The 20,682-nt window shown below is 43.2% G+C and overlaps 1 protein-coding gene across 1 annotated transcript in view; it reads right to left on the minus strand.

Annotated features, from left to right (window-relative positions):
• The window catches only part of SLC5A1 (solute carrier family 5 member 1), a 66,202-nt gene extending 46,034 nt beyond the window's left edge, over positions 1 to 20,168 (minus strand). Inside the window, exons 1-2 of the mRNA XM_011220146.3 lie at positions 19,623 to 20,168; positions 13,862 to 13,933 (exon numbers count right to left, since the gene is read on the minus strand). Of these exons, the coding sequence (XP_011218448.3) occupies positions 13,862 to 13,933; positions 19,623 to 19,757 (207 nt within the window). The 5' untranslated portion in view covers positions 19,758 to 20,168. The remainder of the gene's footprint in view (positions 1 to 13,861; positions 13,934 to 19,622) is intronic.
• Between the last annotated feature and the right edge of the window lie 514 nt (positions 20,169 to 20,682).

Here is a 20,682-nt window from a genome sequence, read left to right on the forward strand (position 1 = left end):
ATAGGGTATTTAGGGAGGTAATTAAGGTTAAATTAAATCATAAGGGTGGGGCCCTAATCTCATAGGACTGATCCTTATAAGAGGAAGAGACATCATCTCTCCCTCCCTTTCTCTCTCTCCCTCCCTCCCTCCCTCTCTCTCATTCTCTACTCAGGAAAGAGGCCATGTGAATGCGCGGACAGAAGGTAGTCATCTACAAGCCAGAAAAAGAGGTCTCACCAGAAACCAACCCTGGCGTCACCTTGATCTTGAGCTTCCAGCCTCCAGAAATGTGGAAAAATAAATTTCTCCGGTTTAAACCTCTCAGTCTATGGTATTTTGTTATGGCAGTCCAAGCAGGCTAGTAGTAACAGGCATCACTGCTTTATCACTTCCACTCCGCTGCCAGGTTTTCACTCTGCCCTTCCTCTCACTAAAGCTCATTAACAATGCTTTCATCACTCTGATTTCCCAAACACTCTCTGTCCACTCCTCACCCACATTCATGACCATTTGGGAATCATGTCGCATCCAGCAGGTGACGCAGTGACATGAATAATCATGTCCTTCTCTGTAATTTCCTCCCACATTCCCTCTGAGTTCAGGACTTTAAACTTCATCTAAAATTTCTCCAGGTTGACCTTGGTTCTGACTAACTTCTTTCCAAGCCTTCCTCATCCCCTGATGGATTCAGGAAGCTATTACAAGTATTTAGATGGCTTTGCTGTAACCTTGCAAGTTGAGCTGGGTCGGACCACACCCAACACGTTTGATAGCATGTTAATTGGGGAAATAACATAATGTGACATCAAAAATGGCAAAAAGACTATGTGTTCCTTTGAATTTTGGGAAATTCGTAATCACATTTTACTGCCTAAACTTCCTACCCTAGAAAGTTGGCAGGAGAGGAAATATATGGAGAAATTATAGTATCATAAGTCTTCCAGAGTTGTATGGACCCACAAATGTCACAGTTTCAATCCCCTCTGCAACACCCTTCAAGTGACGGTCAGTTTTGCATGCATACTTTTAGTGACAGAGAACTCCCCACTTTACAAGGCAGATGAAACCATAGGGGAACAATTCTAATGGTTAAAAAGTTCTTCTTTACCTTGCGCAGAAATCTACCCATCTGACTACTTCTGCCAAGTCAAATTTCTCCCACAAGCTAGCTCTTCCAGTGTCTAAGGAAAGGGGTTGTGCCTACCCTCAAATCTTCTCTAGGCTAAGCTTTCTCTTCTCATATGTCTATTCCTCACTGGCCATGGGCTTGAATCTCATCAGAAATTACAGACATTCAAGGCTGTCTGAAATCCAGCCCCCTCCTTCTCCATCCCCAGCAGCCTCTCCATACCGTTTCGTATCCCCTACACTCCAGCTAAATTACACTGATTCAGTTTCCTAGATATGCTCTGGGCTTTCCTACCTTCTGTTTTTATTTATGCCATTTCCCTCTGCTTGAACCTGCTCTCCATCAAACTCTGATGCCCCCAAATCACTGACCCAGTCTTCAAAAGGAATCCCAGTCCCATCTCTCCAAGGACACTATTCAGAGCTGATCTCTTCCTCCTCCAATCTCTTACTCCCACTGCTCTGTCTGTTGCACTCTCCTGGGGCATGACACTGCTTCTGCACAAGTGTTGCCCCCCACATATCTTTGAGTCCTCAAAGAGCCTTTCTGCTTCTACTTAACATAGAACCTTTCTTGCACATGAAAAGCATGCCATTAAAGTCTGCTGAGTGAGTGAGTGGGTTGGTGTATCAATTCCTAGGAAGGTGGCAACCAAGTGCCTTAGAATTGTACTTATTCCCACTGGCTGCATCGAGTTGGGACTCTTCATAGGGATGCGACAAGGATGGCTCTCTCCCGAGGAAGAGGCAATAAATTTGGCCTGCCAGGACCAGATGGGGCCCAGCAGAGAGCAAGGGGGAATGCTACGACTATGCACTACTCTGAGGTCATCATATGGTGACCTGTAAGATCAGTGTTAGTAAGAACAAGACCTCAAGTGGAATCTGACCCTCCGGGTTAGTCCATCAAACAGGCAAGCAAATAGGTTCTCCCATATATTTCTGACATAAATGTAATTCTGGAAGGTAGTTTGTTGGTACATATCAAAATCTCATCTCCTTCCACCATATGATCCTACCTTTAGTACTTTACCTCAAGCAAATTATCAGAAATACAAAGATTTATATGTAAGAATTTCATTAGTATGTTCATTGCCATGTTACATACAATACAGGAAAGTTGGAAACAACATAAATGCCCAACAATAGATACTAGATAAATTAAGGTATGTACCTGTGATGGAATATTTCATAGCCATTAAAATCATTGCTTTGAAAAATTTGTTATGATGGGATGATAAAAGTGATAAAATGTCAAATAAAAATAACAAAGTTTTAGAGAGATAGTGATACAGATAGAGATATATCTCCAAATTTAACAGGGGTTATCTTTGAAAGAGAAAACAATAGATGGGTTTTTGTACTTTTCCGTACTTTTCCAATCTTTCCACAATGAGTCTGCGTAATTTTATAAGCAGAACACAATTCTTTAAAACTTTTAACAATAAAGGGAAATCATTCCAGAGCTGTCTCAGATTCACTTGCAGAGCCTGAAGAACAAAGAATGCAGGAAAGTTATGTGTTTGTTGGGGGCAATATAAGAAAAGACATGAAAATGTCATTGAATGCTACCCTAAAAATTATGTTTTGTGTGACAAGAAAAAGAAAACAGGAAATATATGGGACAGCCTATTTACTTGCCAACATCCAGTCATCTGATGTTAGAGCTGGAATTACCTTGGAAATAATTAAGGTCAACCTTGTTATTTTCAAATGAAAACAAAATTCTAGCCCAGCGGAAGAAAGTGATTCAAGTTTACACATTAATGTTATCTTTATTTCCCCACCTTTAGGAAAGAAATATAGTATGACACTCCAAACCACTAACTCAGAGTCAAGAATTGCTTAAGGCAATGGACAACAGCTGTGTGCGTCCCTTGTTTCACCATCAGAGGCAGCCAGTGGATTTGCAAAAAGTATCCTGTATCTCTACTCACGCTTGAAAGCATAATTAAGTGGTATGGACCCCACTCTTCCCTTCCTTCCAGGCATAATGGGAGACTTCCAGCCTGGTTCTAATTTTGGCTCTGTCAAAACAAATTTTATGACCATGAGTCAGTCACTTCCTTGACTTGAGCCTCAGTTTCTTACACTATACACTGAGGATAAGAATCCTTATCTTACCTCAAGGGGGTTCTCAGGCTTAAATGAGGTGACAAATATGAGACACCTTTAGGAAAGTTTTGCCCCTGTACGAGGGAAGTGGCAGGCAGGGACAAAATAGAAAAGAAAGAAAGTTAAGGGGGCACGGGATGTGGTGAGCCCCTGGGTATTATACACAACTAATGAATGATTGAACACTACATCAAAAACTAATGATGTATTACATGTTGGCTAATTGAAATTAAATTAAAAAAAGAAAAAATTTGTTCCACAAAAGCATGCAATTCTGAAGAAATACTGATGATGCTTTTGTACAGCCCATGTTTTTATGGAGTGCCCTGAATTTCCTGAAAGAGACAGAGTGGTCGTTTTCTCTTAGAGGGAGCAAGATTTTCACAACTCAAATGGAAAATAAATTCAGTTGATTTCAGGAAACTGTTTTCGTTGTTAATGGACCGTGTAATACCCAGAATGTCCAGAGCCCTGGAGATGGCTTTTTGATCCCAACTTCTATCTTCCTTCCCTTTAAGGAATGATACAAGAATATCCCAGAGCCTCCTCTCCGCCCTTTCTCTGGGCTGTGCTAGATGCTTGCCTTGAAATATCCTCAGACAATGGTTCTCAAACCATAGCATGTGTCAGAATTTAAAGTAAAAATACAGAACATCCAGTTATATCTGAATTTTAGATAAACAAATTCAGTTTTAATAAAATTATGTTCAAATATTACATGAGATATATTACAATAAAAAAGTATTCATTGTTTCTCTGAAATTCAGATTTAATTAGCCATCCTATATTTTTATTTGCTAAATCCAGCAACTCTAATCACAATCACCTGGAAATTTTGTTAAACCACAGATGGTTGAATCCCATCCTTTCAACTTTCTGATTCAGTGGATCTGGATTGAAGCTGGAAATTTTGCCTTTCTAACTAGAGCCCATGCAGCTGGTATGGGTACCACACTTTGAGAGGCTTGTCCTGAGAGAATGAGAAAGGGAGAGGGATGACTAACTTTTACAGTGCCTCCTCTAGGCCAAGTGTGGGGCCAGGCACCTCATTCACTTTAACTTACATAATACTCACTATAGTCTGTAAGATAAGGATTATTCTCATCTTCATTTTACAGGTGAGAAGACTAAAGACCAGAACAGTGATTTGCCCAAGGTCCCATAGCCAAACATGACTAACATTCAAGGGATAGAAGGGGAGGCCGGAGCACCACTCTTTCTCCTTCTTCCCCAGACAATCCCTTCCAAACATCCCTGAAGGGGCACCATTGGGTCAGACACCCCTACCTACCTCACTGTAAATTTAGGAACAGCATGTGTACATCTGCATCATGCTTGTATTTCAGATTCTTCCCTCATCCTCTGGGAAACTGGTCTTTAATCTGAATTAGTATTTTGATTCCATCATAAGATATCTTTTCATAGGAGAGATTTGGAAAGATTTAACCTTTGACTCTTGCCATCTCTTAAGGATCACAATTCCTGGACTGGGACAGAAAAGAAGGTGGGGCTCATATATTCAGACCATTTTATTTCTGAGATTCTGGTAAATATTTAGACACATGCCTTGCTCCAGAGCCATCATAATCTCTGTTTACTTTATGTCAGCTTATGTTCTTCATGAACAATGGTGGCCATTCATTCATTATCTTCACAAATCTCTCCCTTGCCCTAAGAACCAAAAGGGCAGGAAATCAGGAAACTACTGCCAAGGCTCGCATATTCCCACAGGTTGTTGGCACAAAAGGCAGGTGAGGTCTTCTGTTGGCATTTATAGGTCAAGGAAGCTAGAGACCAATCCTCTCACCAATTCAGATGGGCTCATTCTTGGGATCATCAACAACTTGGGGTCCCTTACTCAAAGGGTCTGACTGATATGCATTGTCTCCCCTACACTGGCCTCCTTTCAGTTCCTCAACTATCCCAAGATCCTTCCCACCTCAGGCCTTTGACCATTCTGTTTCTTCTGCTTGGATTACCCTTTCCCCAATCTTTATATGGCTGCCTCATGATCCTTCATGTCTCAGCCTAAATGCTCAATCCTCAGAAAGGCCTTTCCTGATCCTTTTATGTAGGTTAAGAAAGACTCCTTTCCTTCCCTCTCAGCCTTGATTCAAATACACTTCCTTCTTAACACTTACCATTATTTCTAATTTTGGATATATTTTGTAAGAATGTGTGTCACACACACACTAATATATGCCAGCACCTAACACAGAATGTGGCACATAGTAGGTAATCAACATGTAAATATAGAATGAAATAATAGCAATGCATAAATGGATAAATGATTGAATTCACAGTTTAAGAAGGAAGGCCTGGAGATGAAATGCAATAATAATGATGATGATGGGGGCACCTGTCTGGCTCAGTCCGTAGAGTATATGACTCTTGATCTCAGGGTCATGAGTTTGAGTCCCACATTGGGTGTAGAGATTACTTTAAAAAATAATGATGATGATGATGATATTAAGAATAGCCAACTTGGGCCATACTAATTATACACTGTTGTAAAAGATTTACATATTTTAACTAACTGAATCCTCAAAACAACTCTACAGGATAGGTGCTATGTTCTCTATTTTTCAGTTGAGGAAACTGAAGCACAGAGAGGTTAAGTAACTCACCCAAGGCTACAAAGCTAGGAATAGGGGAACTGGGGTTCAAAACAAAGCAGCCTGGCTCCAGGGGCCCTGGTCTTAGTCCCAACTCTAAATCACCTCCCTACTATAAAATTTACCCAAAGAGAAACATACAGCTCTTGGTGACCTAAAATGTGCCATGCCAATGGTAGAAAGGGAAAGCCCAGATACATTTCTAACATGAATAATCCAAAGTCTTCATCTTAGGCAATAGTTTCAGCACTCTTCTGACTTGAAACAACTAGAAATGTTGATTATAAGTTACTTTTTCCTTTCTCTGTCTGGGAAAGTATTAATGTGTTAGAAAATGCTAGGAAGGTATCCAGAGAGAAAGAAGAAACCAGGAGTTTATGCACCAACTAGATGACAGGAAATTGGCTACACACCCATCAACTGATGCTTAAGAACACAAAGAATACATGGGGTGGTGAGTGGCTCTGCGTTAATCAGAGAAACTCCTCTGAGGAGATTAAGCCATGAAGAGTGACAGGGAAACGGCCCCATCAAAAAGAAAGACAGGGAGGACAGGGAGAGAAGGTGAGGAAAGGGAGAGAAGGTGAGGAAAGGAAGAGAAGAAAGAGGGGAAGAACGAGGTGGTGGTAGAGGAAGAGGAAAAGGAGAAGAAGAGAGAGAACAGGCTATTCAAGAGCAAGGCAACAACTGTCACATTAAGCAAAAAAACCTTCATCACAAAAAAGATACATATCTATGGGAACAGGGAAGTTTTGCAAAATCTTGACTCAATCTGAGAAAAACCAAATGTTTGAGATAGTAAGGAAGCATAGTATACCAGACTTTTCCAAGGGGTCCAATGAGGGCTGAAATCAAGCACTCTGATTGGGGCCAGTTTGCTTTTCCAATTTTGCTACCATAAGCCTTAAAAAAAACAAAACCTGAAGAAAAAAAAAGTTCTCTGTACACAAAAACAGAAATGTGGAGCACTGCTGGAGGAAGGCTTTGACTTGGACCCAGCATCCTCCTAACCTCCTAAATTCTTTAAGATTTTTTTTTAAATTTATTCTACAGAGATAGAGACAGCCAGCGAGAGAGGGAACACAAGCAGGGGGAGTGGGAGAGGAAGAAGCAGGCTCATAGTGGAGGAGCCTGATGTGGGGCTCGATCCCATAACGCTGGGATCACGCCCTGAGCCGAAGGCAGACGCTTAACCGCTGTGCCACCCAGGCGCCCCTAACCTCCTAAATTCTTACCACTGCCTACACCCTGTGGCCAGTGCTCCAGAGAGCAGAATGCAGACTAAGGTCTTAGGTGATATCCACAAAGATATCCAGCAAGAGTGTCTAAGAACATGTCCCTCTCCTCCCTCTTATTTAATAAAGCACATATTCCTCAAATGCCACTAGATGCAAGGTCCTGGACTAGGTATTAGAAGAAGAAAAAAAAAGATTGAGAAAAACAGCCTCATCCCTGGGATAAACAAAAGCACACATAGCTACATGCAAGTAGAAAACAATCAGAGCAGGAAGAAAGGGTCAACTGGACTTAGTGGCCACGTCTACCCAAGCTTATGAAAGTCAGGTACTTGTCTGTCTTTGGTCTCACATCTTCCTGAGCTTTGCTCCCTTGGTGAGCTCTCTGCCTCTTCTGTGTCCATTTGCCTAGTTCATGCTTTCTCTCTTATTCATGAGTTACCACCTAGGTCTTAGGCCTGCTGGACTCTTTCAAGACCACTCCAGTAGCATCCTAAGTAGATGAACTTTGATTTGATCATTAGGATTTAAAGACTTACGTATCAAATCGGATATATTTTACTCAAGAAAATTTAGAAAATATAAAAAACTGTCTTTGGTTTCAGAGGGGAGGGGGGCAGGGGATGTGTTGGCCCGGGTATTAAGGAGGACACGTATGGCATGGAGCACTGGGTGTTATACGCAAACAATGAATCATGAAACACTACATCAAAAACTAAAGATGTACTATATCCTGACTAACATAACATAATAAAAAAAATAATTTTTTAAAAAGAAAAGAAAAAATAATGTTAGATCTGATCTCCATATTCCCTAATAAATTTCTTTAAAAAAAAAAAAAGCTGTCTTCTTTCCTCCAGGAAAATTTTCATCAGGGTCTCTGTTCAACCCTAAAGGAAAGAATTCTTGGTTTTCAGATAGACTATACCCATTGATCTCACAAATTTCCATCCCAAAGGATAGGAAGAAAGGGACCTGAATAACCAGAAAAAGAGAAAGAGTCCTAGCCCCATAGCTATCTTGTATGAACTTGGGCAACCCATAGGGTTAATCTTCATTCTTGCTGGATCACTCAGATATGGGATATGGGATATGATAGTCTTAAAAAGTTTTCAGCTGAAAAAAGAAAAACAAGAGCTAAACCTGAGAGTTTACTGTGCATATGTCCTCACAACAATCTCAAGTAAGTCCAATATTGCCATTGTAGAGATAACAAATGTAGGACACAGAGATGCTTATTAACTCAAACAGGGTCACACAACCATTAAGGGGCAGAGGCTGGATTTGAACTCTAGCAGCCTGACTCCAGATCCTAGGCCCGAACAAGGGTCAACAAACTAGGGCTTATAGACCAAATCTGGCCCTCTGTCTCTTTTTGTAAATAAAGTTTTATTGGAACACAGTCATGCCCTTCCACTTATGCATTGTCCATGGCTAATTTCACGCTACAATAGCAGAGTGGAATAGTTGTGACAGAGATCATATAGCCTACAAAGCCAAAATATTTACTATCTAGCCCATTACAGAGAATGTTTGTCAACCCTTGCCCTACATCACTATGATGATTCTCTAATAATAAAAGAAGCAAAGGAACTGTGGCTATTGAGAGACCCACAGCCATTCAATTTTCAAGATCCTCTTTGGCAATAGACTGGCTAGCATGCCCACACCCATTCTTGTTTCCTCCTCTGTGGTGTGGACTCTTAAACTTTTAGTACTGGAAGAGACTTTGAGATCCTCAATCTGACTATCCTCCATTACAGAGGAGACTCTGAGACTCAGAGAAGTTAATGATTTGCCCGCTGTCACAAAGGTGGGACAAGCCAAGTCCTTTGGTTTCTTGTGAGATTCCCACTCCCTCTGGAATGTTTATTTCTGCACTGAAGGAGGTTGTCGAAGGGTTTATTCAACCCCATTACAACCCACTGCTCTCTTGGAGCTGACTCGAGTAAGTGTAACCAAACCCTCCGCCAAAACAAGAATTCTCCACTGGGCTGTGAATCTGAGGCCCAGCCTGAGTAATTACTGCTACCACTAGACAAGGGGTAGGGAATTTCCCCTTCAATGCTCACATTCCTTCTTCCGCATCTTCCACATCCCCAAATAATCATTACAACATAGCACACAGGCAGCTGTTTGTTAAAGCTGCCAACCATAGACGGGAATCCTGGGCCACCAACCAGTCCAAAGTTACAACAGGTATAGCTTCATGGTTTCATATTACTCAGTTGGCTTGGCTTGCTCACGTGTGACTCAGTCTTCTGGAGGCCTCCCTGCCTGGCCCCCTGTGTAAGTTGTCTCCTCTTGTAACCCAGCCCTGGAGTCCTTGCTCTTCTTCTTCAATTATCCCTCACTTCTTCTTTTTTTTTTTTTTAATAATTTTTATTTTGTTATATTAGTCACCATACAGTACATCCCCAGTTTTTGATGCAATGTTCCATGATTCATTATTTGCATATAACACCAAGTGCACCATGCAATATGTGCCCTCCTTAATACCCATCACTTCTATTTCCAAGCCAAGGCACAAATGATTTGTCTCTCTCAGCCTTATTAACTTTTTAGGAATAGGGTCTTTTTCCAGAGCTCCTAAATCTTCACCTGTTACTGGTCATAACTGCTCCTTTCAGCCTCCTAAGTCCCCAGGAATGTCCCCAATTGACTTCTCTGCTCAATCTCCTTTCAGACTTTGCAAGGTAACATATCCTCCTACTATCTTTGTGGGTGACTACCCAAGTCCCCCTGGCCTCTGGTATATTAATCCAAGGTCCTCCCTTTCTAAAATAATCTAAGAACTCTTTTCCCAAGCTTCTCTGGTTGCTCACTCCTGCTACAGCACAAAGCAACATGGCTAAAGGCAAAGTGTCCCAGTAGAGGGTTTCTGACAGAGATGTAAGTTCCGGAAAGCCTATCAGCCCTGTGATGTTCTCCTTTGCACTTGCACTTTTGAGAGTTGATATTATAGGTATGAACTTCCAGGACTGACAGACAGGATTGAATTGACTTTTTATTTTAATACAAAGAGAAGTGTAGATGTATAGGTTTAATATAGTTTAAATCCTTATTCAATTTTAGAGGGAAAGTACTTAGAAGGGGAGGGGGTGGGGGAAGGGGATAGCCTGGTGATGGGTAGTAGGGAGGGCACGTATTGCATGGTGCACTGGGTGTTATACGCAACTAATGAAGCATCAAACTTTACATCGGAATCTGGGGATGTACTGTATGGTGATTNCCAGTGATAGGTATTAAGGAGGGCACGTATCGCATGGTGCACCGGGTGTTATACGCAAGTAATGAATCATGGAACTTTACATCAAAATCTAGGGATGCACTGTATGGTGACTAACATAATATAATAAAAAATTATTATAAAAAAATAAAAAATAAATATAGAGAACTGAAAAAAATAAAAAAAATAAAAAGTACCTCCCCAAAAATAAATAAATAAAACCGTTTTAAATTTTAGAATAAAAATTATCGTGCTTATTTTTCTTCTAAATTAACAGTTTTTAAATTTTATAAGTTAGCAGAACCTTGTTCTCAAACAAAACCTTAGCAGATTCCCCTTATATAAAATAAATAAAAGTCAGTTTTCTGGGAAGGAGGGGGAGGGCAGCCTTTGAGGTATTTCTGCAGTGAACATATATTTAAAACACACTATTTTAGAATATAACCACAGATTCAATGTAACCTTATTGAATCTAAGACACCAGTTACTGTAAGACGTACCATGTAGCACCAAGAAAGAAAAAGCATTGCCACTTAAGCTATGGCATGCCACTGATTGATTATAACACACAAGCCAATCTCAGAGATGTTAAAATGCGGTCATTGTGTGGCTGGGATTGATGATTTATAGTACTGTTAATAAATATAAATACCAATCATGTTCGTTTATCCACATGGTCAATCCGAAAGTTAAATCTAAGTGAAGCAGCAGCACTAGCTTCACATAAATGCTGGTTTTCGTTTATTGGGCATTACTAAGGGCTATGCCCCAGACAAATGCCAACTGGAACTTTGCATTGGCACTCCTCGCCTTCTTTCCATTTCTTAATACTCTCATTTTCTGAGTACTTGCCAAGTGCTGAGTGGAGTACGTGGATTATCTCATTTAATTCTGACGAGAACACTCGAAAGTAGGCTCTATTCTCCTACTTTATAGACGTACAAATTGAAGCTCAGGGAAGTCCAGTGACTTGGCCAAAGTCACACAACTAGTAAATGTGGCAGATCAGATACGATGACTTCAAAGTCTGTGCTTGCTCTACTACAGAATTTTTTAGAATTAAAGCATTCTCTAACATAATATAATAAAAAATCATTAAAAAAAAAGAATTAAAGCATTCTCAAAGTTGAGAGGGACTTAGAAGTCATTGCTCCTCCATTCAAGAATCCCTCTGTCCAGCATCCCTAACAGATGATGCTTTCAGTATATCTGACCAGATAGATAAGAGTCTACCCAAACCAGTAATTATCAAACCTGCCTGATAATCAGAAACTTCTGGGAAGCTTTTTTAAAATACAAATTCCTGGGTCTCTCTTCCAAGGCTTTTTTTAATTTAAAAAATAGGTCTGAAGCGAGGCCTAGAAATCCGTGTCTTTGGAAAGCACACCCAGGTAATTCTGATACATTGGCAAGTTTGCAAACCATTAATGTAATCTCACAAAGCCTTACATGGAAACCATTGTTGGAAGAAGAAGTTGAATTTCAGCCCCATCAAGGAAGTAGTGACTTCTGTACAAAGAAGAAAGAGGCCGTACTTCTCCGTCGTTGGTTAGAATAATCTAACACTGAAACATGAGTGAGGTAAACAATACCCATAGGAAACCCCACATGAACCATTGAACCCTATATGCTTTGGGTAGGGCTAATTCCTCTCGCCAACAAAAGTTCAGCCCCAACCCACTTCCAGGTGCTATCAGGAAGAAAGACATCATTGCTGGTTAAGATGCGATGTGTTTCCAGGCCAAGCCCAAGATGCATATTTCCTAAGGATTGTTCTGCCCCATTCTCACCCCCCCCCAACTCTCATTGGCTTCTCCATGACCCAGACATTGGAAGCTGATGTCTTACCCCCAGTAAATAAGCCCTAGAAATTTTATATGAAGAGATATGAGAGTTTCTTGTCACAGTGTGGGGAGGGAAGAAAAAGAAGGTCTGGATGCAAACAGGGCAGATGAGTACTTGACAGGCTTACTGTAGGGAGCAGTGAAGCATTAAATGGGGTGGAGGGGTGCACTGCTTTCAAAATAACTGAAGTAAACTTCCTATTCAGCTCTCTAATTCAGCAAACCTCAAGTCCACTAAGATTTCATCTAGCCTTGGCTCTGAAATCAGTACAGCACACTGTCCAGTAGAACTTTCTATGATGATAGAAACATTCTAGATCTGTACTCTCTAATATGGCAGACACTATCCACATGTAGCTATTAAGCACTTGGACTACGGCTAGTATGACTGAGGAAAGAAATTTTTAATTTTATTTAATTTTATTTTCAATTTAAATAGCCCATGGGATTAGTGGTTACCATACTGGACGGTGCAGTTCTAGAGCGACTACCCTAGCCTTGTCTTGAACTTTGTGATCAGAGCTGCCTATTCAACACCAGCTTTTAGGAAAGCACCAAAGTACAAAGCTTGAGAAGATAAAATATGTCAGGAGCGAGCACCATGAGGGAGCCATGATAAAAATCAGCATCTGCCTAGTATTCTTGGCCACCTTAGGGATAAGGCAGAAATGACTTCAGGGAAAACCCAAGCAGCTGTGAAGATTCCAGTTATTAAAGTCCATCCCCAAACAACTGATCAAAGCCCAACTGCAGGGTATGGTGTGATGATTTCCTTGCAACTCCTCTCATGCTCTGCATATGACAGTGACAATTTTTACTTTCTTCTCTTCCTCCAATCAACTCACACTCACTTTCTTCTAATTGTTTCTATGCTTCATTACCCACCCTTACCCAGCCAATCTTGCTTGTATCTTAAGTTCAAGGACTTGTACAATGTGGCCAATCTGGTCAACCAGTCATTTTGGTGAGAACTCTGAGTTGAGATGGTCATTGGACTGAACTGATAAGCCAGCCAGAGCTCTGTGCTGATAGGATGGAAGGGACTTCCCAGTTTCTCTTCCATGCATGCACATGTCTTTTGACTGAGATAGTTCTCCCCATGTATGAATATCGAGAAAAATACCTCTCAAATATACAAAATACAAAATCTTCCAAGAGATGAAGAAAACTGGGGGAACAGTAGGGGGCTCCTCCTCCAGCTGTTCTGAGTACTTATTGAGGTTCCCTTGTGCCAGGCATTGCATTAGGCTCCCAAGGTAGGACAGATAAAGTCTCTCTATCATGGGACCTAAAGTAACAAAAAGGTAGTGAAAGAGCTATTAACTGAGTTTCCACCCCATAAGAGGTATCCATTTCTCATAACATTCCTGGAAGGTAAATATTACCATCCCCATTTTATACATACAAAGCAGAAGTTCAGATGTACCCAAGATCACCTCAGTCTGTGTGCTCTCTTTGCTTCTCCACACTGTCCACTTTGTGCAGTCTCTTCCTGTATGTATACCGTGAAAGATTCCAAGCACTATTTATTTAAAGATTATTCCCTTACCACAAGAGATTAAGGGTACCCAGGAGACCTGGTGAGCAGAAGACCCATTATCAGATATTTAAGGCAGGAAGGAAGAATCAGTGCCTCCCAAAGCCAAGAAGAAAAGGGCCTCGTCCTATAGGGAATATTGTAGTTAAGCAAGTAGTTTTTCAGAGAAAACTTACCGGCCACCACACCATACTTCGTCCTGCCAGGAAGAAGCCTCCAACAGTCCCACGATTAGTGGAAAACATAGCCTGAGGAGGAAAGGTCAAAAATTTAATAGTAAACTAGAACAGAGCAACTTTGCCAGCCAGAAGGACACACCTTTCCCACACCCATATACTTGCACTTTCTTTTACCCAATTCACGTGCTGAAACACTTCCACATTCCTTACTCCCGTGGAGCTCCTCTATACTTAGATGAAGGAGGCAGGGACCTACATTTGACAGACAAGAAGACTGGGGCTCAGAAGGTTTAAACAGCTTGCCCTGGTGCTAGCTCTGCAATGAGCTCACAGTAGGGCTTCAAGCAAGTCACTCCACCTGGACCTGTTTGTTTGTCTGTTAAATAAGGGGAAATGGAACTTTTTATGCATTTTTAACAAGCATACTCAAGGTGCCTAATGAAATATCATTCTTTTTAAAAGCACTACACAGTATGTAAATTATATCTCAATAACGTTATCAAAGCAAAAAAAGAAGAAAAACACTATAGGAATGCATGGTGTTCATATTGAATACATTAAAGATGGAACATTCAAACTCAATTCAAAACTTTCCTCTCCAGGATGTCGGTAGGAGCTTGCGGAAACATTACTTTTCAACATATTGTGAGTACTGCAGAATGATTATTATTACAAATACAGAGGAAGGAGAGGATTCCTTCTGACTGGGGTGCGAGGAAAGGCTTCACAGAAGAAACAGCACTTCCACAAGTCTTGAAGATAGAGTGGGATTTATTAGAGGAAAGAAGGAAAGGACATTTCAGACTGTGGGGACAGCATGAACAATAACCCGGAGGTAGAACTGCAGCAGTGGGAGGAGGAAGGGAACAGTAAACGGTATTATCAGGTGAATCTGGCTGAGGCATATGAATTAGGAGAGTGGTGAGAAGTGAGGGCAGACCACAGACCCTCAAATGCCAGTCTAAAAAATATAGGTTTTATTCCATAAGCAGTGGGGAGGCACTGAAGGTTTATGAGGAGAAGAATGACATGCATTTTCAATAAATGACCACCAGCCCCTTTCACAACACCCTTGGAATGTTGCCTCTCAACCTTCAGCTTATTCCTAGTCCAGCTCAGGCCCAGGCCCCGTCCTCCAGCTCAAAACTGGGACAGTGTCTCTGCCCGTGGCCTCCTTCCACTTCCCTCTTTTTATTTATTTATTTATTTGTTTGTTTGTTTGTTTGTTTGTTTATTTAAATTCAATTAGCCAAGATATAGTACATCCCTCCTTCTTTCTACTTCCGAAGGCCTTCCCTTAGCTGATCACTTGCTAATCTCCCTGAAAAGGCTAATGGCTGATAATGACTTAGCCTTGTTAAAGGTGTTTGCATTTTCACACATGACCCCTGAGGCCAAAGAGCATCACTGGTCCAAAGGCATTAACCTCAGATGGTGGCGTTTCAGACACTTAGAAACTCACCATGTATTCAGCAAACATGTCTACTACAGAGAGCATGTTGCTGATTGCTCAGACTCCAAAGATGGACTGGACTCAGTCCTTTAGGAAGCAGGGTCATTCATACATCCAACAATCAACATAGATTGTTAAGCACCCCTGTATGCCAGGCAGTGTCAGGGAGAGCATGGCTCAGATCTTTCTAGACTCCTGGCAGGGTCCTCCCTCCCATAGGACATACTTTTAGGGCTTCCATAGTGGTTTTTCTAGGAATAGCAAGAGGACTAACAGACCCAAGGATCAGAGAAGGTAGCAAGAGGCTGAACAGAAATATGTCCCCTCAGGCTCCAGAAGTTTGCCAGGGAAAGGCCATTCTGAAAGCCAGTCTGAAGTCAAAGCAGATTGATATGCACCAGGTGGTATTGGAGGGACACAAAAAGTGGGTTTGGGGCCCAGACACAACATTTCCAAGTTCGTCTCAGAAACAAAGAGCTTAGAGGAAGAATGTGGTTGGTAGAGACTTAGAGTGGGAAACTGGATAATTCAGGAAAGATGCTGGGGATAGATAAAAGGCAAGGAGAGGTGTATCTACCTCAGGTCTTCTTTTCTCTAATGTTCATTGCCTCATCTCCACAAGCCCAAACCCCACACACCCATCCTTCAAGGCTCCTCAAATGTGATCTTCCCCCATGAAACTTTACCTGACACTCTTCCACAGAAACTTCCTTCTCTACTATGGCCTCCTCCCCTTCCTAAACAAAAATAATCTCTCTCTTCTGTGAACATCTAGAGAACTCCATCCATATCTCATTCACAACCCTTACATTTTTTTTTACTTTGTGTTACCATATTACAATTTTTTTCTAGCTTTATTAAGGTATATTGACAAATAAAAACTTTATTTTTAAGGGATACAGTGTAATATTTTGAAATACATGTTCATTGCCAGGGGCTAGCGGGTGGAGGAAATGGAGAGATGTTGATCAAAAGGTAAAAGGTAGGGGCACCTGGGTGGCTCAGTTAGTTAAGCCTTCAACTCTTGGTTTTGGCTCAGGTCATGATCTCAGGGTGGTGAGATGGAGCCCCAAGTCAGGCTCCACGCTCAGCAGAGAGTCTGCTCAAGATTCTCTCTCTCTCTCTCACTCCGTCCCTCCCCCCCCACCCTGTGCACTCAGGCTCTCTCTCTAAAAATAAATAAATAGAGGGGAGGGGGTGGGGGATTGGGATAGGCCGGTGATGGGAATTAAGGAGGGCACATATTGCATGGTGTTACACGCAAATAATGAATCATGGAACACTACATCAAAAACTAAGAATGTACTGTATGGTGACTAACATAACATAATAAAAAATTATTATTAAAAAATAAATAAAAATAAAAATAATTAAATCTTTTTTTAAGCTAAAGGATAAAAATATAAGATGAATAAATTCTGGAGATCTAATTTACATCACGGTGACTATAGTTTATAATACTGTATAATCGGAAACCGGGGATGTACTGTATGGTGACTAACATAATATAATAAAAAATCATTAAAAAAATACTGTATTGTATGGGGTGCCTGGGTGGCACAGCGGTTAAGCGTCTGCCTTCGGCTCAGGGCATGGTCCCGGCGTTATGGGATCGAGCCCCACATCAGGCTCCTGTGCTATGAGCCTGCTTCTTCCTCTCCCACTCCCCCTGCTTGTGTTCCCTCTCTCGCTGGCTGTCTCTATCTCTGTCAAGTAAATAAATAAAATCTTTAAAAAAAAATACTGTATTGTATTGTTGGATGAGGCAGCCCTGGAAGAGGGTAAAACAGAACAAAATAATGTTGGAAGAGATGGGGATGGTGACAGAGGGACATTAGCTGCGGGTGCCTTCTCTAAGATGAGGAAGCAAATTGGCCAGGATTGCTCTGTCTGGGCAGCCCAGAGATCATGCAGGAGTCAAGATGCCTATCCCCAAACCAAGGCACTTTTGATACTCCAGTAGAAAAAAAGAGGAATGTAAACTGGAAGAAATCCAGCACGTTAAATGATCAGGGTCCAGAAGCACTGACTAATGGGGAAGATTAAATGTAGACAAATATTAGCAGGCTCATTAAGTAGCATTTAACAGGACAAGTGATACTGATTCACAGATATTTGAAAAGTGTAAACACCATAATCAGCAGGACTGGCAGGGGCTAAAATAAGATTGGTTCGAGGAAGAGAGATTATCGGCAATTGTCTGGGTAACAGGCAGTATGGCACAGCTAGCAAATGATGGATTCACATCTTGGCTACAACACACATAAGCTGGGGAGGGGTGGGGAGAGGAAGGTAGGCAAGGTGGCAAAGCCCCTGGTACTGTGGAAAACCAAGAGTCAAAAGACCTGAGTTCTAGGAACAATTCCATGTATTGCAACCTTAGGCAAATCACAACCACATGGGGTTTCAGTTTCCTTCTTGTAAAATGGGGATTAGCATTCCCGCCCTCCTTTTCTTGAGGCTTTCTGTGAAGATGTCCCACCCAGTTGATCACTTTTGCCCATTTTTAAAAGGACAAAAACCATTCAGGGCCTGGCTCATATCTTGGAGGGCAACTGATTAATAGTATTTAAAAAGACTCCCAGACTCCATAAAGAATTTTCAAGTTCATCTCTGCAGAGCCTCACAACCACCTTGGGAAGTCGTAAGAATAGGTAAGATTGTACCTATTTACACCTGAGTAAACTGAGGCTGAGGCAGGTTACCTGAGGTCGTAAAGCTAGAACTATGTCAAAACCAGTGGTAAACTTGAGAATCCTGGCTCCTAGTTGGACACTTTTGGGATGGTGAGACTATTAGGGAACACTCCATCACACTGACCCCTTGTGACACTTGGAAAGCCTTTTAGTCACATCTGGTTTCTATAATTACTTAAAAAACAAGCCAAAAACAAAAGAAAACAAAAAACTTCCTTTTATCCCTAAAAAATAACAACAACAACAACAAGCAAACAAAATTCAGTGGCCATGAAAGGGCCCACTCTCCTCCCCTCTAAATCAAGAGTTCAGGGGCGCCTGGGTGGCTCAGTCATTAAGCGTCTGCCTCCGGCTCAGGGTGTGATCCCAGTGGTCTGGGATTGAGCCCCACATCAGGCTCCTCCACTATGAGCCTGCTTCTTCCTCTACCACTCCCCCTGCTTGTGTTCCCTCTCTCGCTGGCTGCCTCTCTGTCAAATAAATAAATAAAATCTTAAAAAAAAAAAAAAAGAATCCAACCACCTGCTGGCATCGCAGCCTTCTGGCACAACACCCCAACCAAAGCTGTTGAGAGTGTCTGGAATACGTGCAAATTTATATTTTTTTAAGATTTATTTATTTATTCCTGAGAAAGCCAGCTCATGCACGAGAGGGGCGAGGGGCAGGGAGAGTGAATCCTCAAGCTGACTCCCGGAGTGCGGAGCCCTGGAGCCCAGAGTCCAAAGACGGGCTGAATCCCAGAACCCATGAGAACACGACCTGAGCCAAAACCAAGAGAAGGTGGCTCAACTGACTGAGCCACCCAAGCACCCCTGGAATATGTGCACATTTAAAACATCTCATCTTCTAGTTGCTGGGTGTGCCAGAGTCTGTCATAGTGAAATTTCCAAGTTCCAATTTCCAAGGCTGCTAAGAACAAGTTTCTCTGGTTTGGTTTGTCCCCAGTCCCCAAGGGGAGCCACAGGCACTTCCCTCTCCCCAGCACCAGGCCACCCTCCGGTCTTCCTTCTACTCCTCCTCCACCCAGCTTTGCCAACTCTCACTCATTCCAGCCCCTCCGCCTGCAGGTCAGCCTTTCCGAGGAGGACCCCACAGCACCCCTCCATTCGAGGCTGCCCCGCAGCCCATGCAGCTGGCAGAGGCTTGCGTCCTTCCTGTTCTAAATTGTTTCTTTTCCATCCAAAACTGTATGACTAAGAAAAGGCAGAATAGTCCTGGCCTCCTTGGGGCTTATCTCCCAAGCCCAGGGATCTTCCCTGCAGCCCCAAGCTCTCCCTCTCCTGCCCCTCACACTGGCCCCAGACTCCCCAATTGCCCCCACCTCCTTTTCTGCTCACAGACCAGGGGTATCCTCCTTGGATCTTCCTCGCCAGCTCCCCTCGGCACCCCTCTCCTTTCTGCTCATCCTTGCTTTCCCCCCTCACTTCACACTGTGCCCCCCCTGAACTCCTCTCAAGCGCTTCCAAGTTATTTTCAACCGGCTGCACAGACCCTTAAGCCCATCGTCCGCTCCTCACAGCTCACCGATGCCGTCTCTCCTCTGTGTGCCCCCCCCCGTCCCTTCTGTGGCCCTTGTCCCCTCAGCCCATATCTCCGGGTCCTCACATACCCACAGCCCGACAGCCATCACCACCACAAAGTAAATGACGATGATAGAGATGTCGGCCGCATTGCGGATGCGCTCGTGGGCCGCGAGGGGTGCGGCAGTGGCGTTGGTCATGGGGCTCCAGGTGGTACTGTCCATGGCTGCGGCGGCGTCGGCGGCGTCGGCGGCGATGCGTCCCTCCCGCCCAGGCCCCTTGCTCCTTATACGGCCTCCGGGTTAATGATCAGCCCCGGTGAGGTGGGGAGAGGGCAACCGCGAAGTCGCGCCGGGGCAGTGGAGCTCCTGCGCTGCGCCGTCGGGGAGCAGCCTTGGACGCAAACCGCGCTGAAGGAGGAGCAGACGGCGCTGTTGGCAGAAGGGTGGCAGGCCGGCAGGTAAGGGCTGTTCCGTGAGTGGGGAGGGGCCGGCCAGGGGGTGGTGTCCGCCCAGCACAAAGGCCCGCTGTACTCCCTCAGCGGGCACCTGGCCCAGCAGCCTTGCCTGCTCTGCCGGGGGCAGAGAGGGTGCGGCTTCAATGAGGAACCAGGCCGCCTGGGGCCGGGGTCTTAGAGGCTTCAGGTCACCTGCCACTGGATCAGTACCAAGCCCTCTACAGACAGGCTTCTCCATGTGTAAAATGAGTGCAGGATTGTTCCCAGGAATCAGCCAAGTTCTTGGCCTCTGTGGAGAAAATTCTGGGGGAAGACCAGTTGTCAAATATTGCTGGAAAGAAATTCAGAACAATTGCAGTCTCTTGGACACAGGGACAGCCACCCACCTACCACCTTTCTGACTCCCCTGCAGCCCCCAGAGGCACTGTTACCCCCGCGGTAAGGAAGAAGAGAGAGAGACTGGGAGAAGGGATCCCACTGGGAGCTATTTCCTTGCCCTGTGCCTCACCCAGTAACGTGATTTGGGACCCTTCTGAGGCAGGTAGGAGGGAAGACTAGAGAATCCCTTCCATGGAGCTCACTGAATGCTGACCCTTCCTGGGGACTCAGCCTGCCATCTGGAAACACATGTCTAAGCCGAAAGTAGGGGCTCAATACAGTGATGGCTGAGAGAGGAGGTGTGACTCACCCAA

Source organism: Ailuropoda melanoleuca, chromosome 12, assembly GCF_002007445.2.
Source record: "Ailuropoda melanoleuca isolate Jingjing chromosome 12, ASM200744v2, whole genome shotgun sequence".
Lineage (NCBI taxonomy): Eukaryota > Metazoa > Chordata > Mammalia > Carnivora > Ursidae > Ailuropoda > Ailuropoda melanoleuca.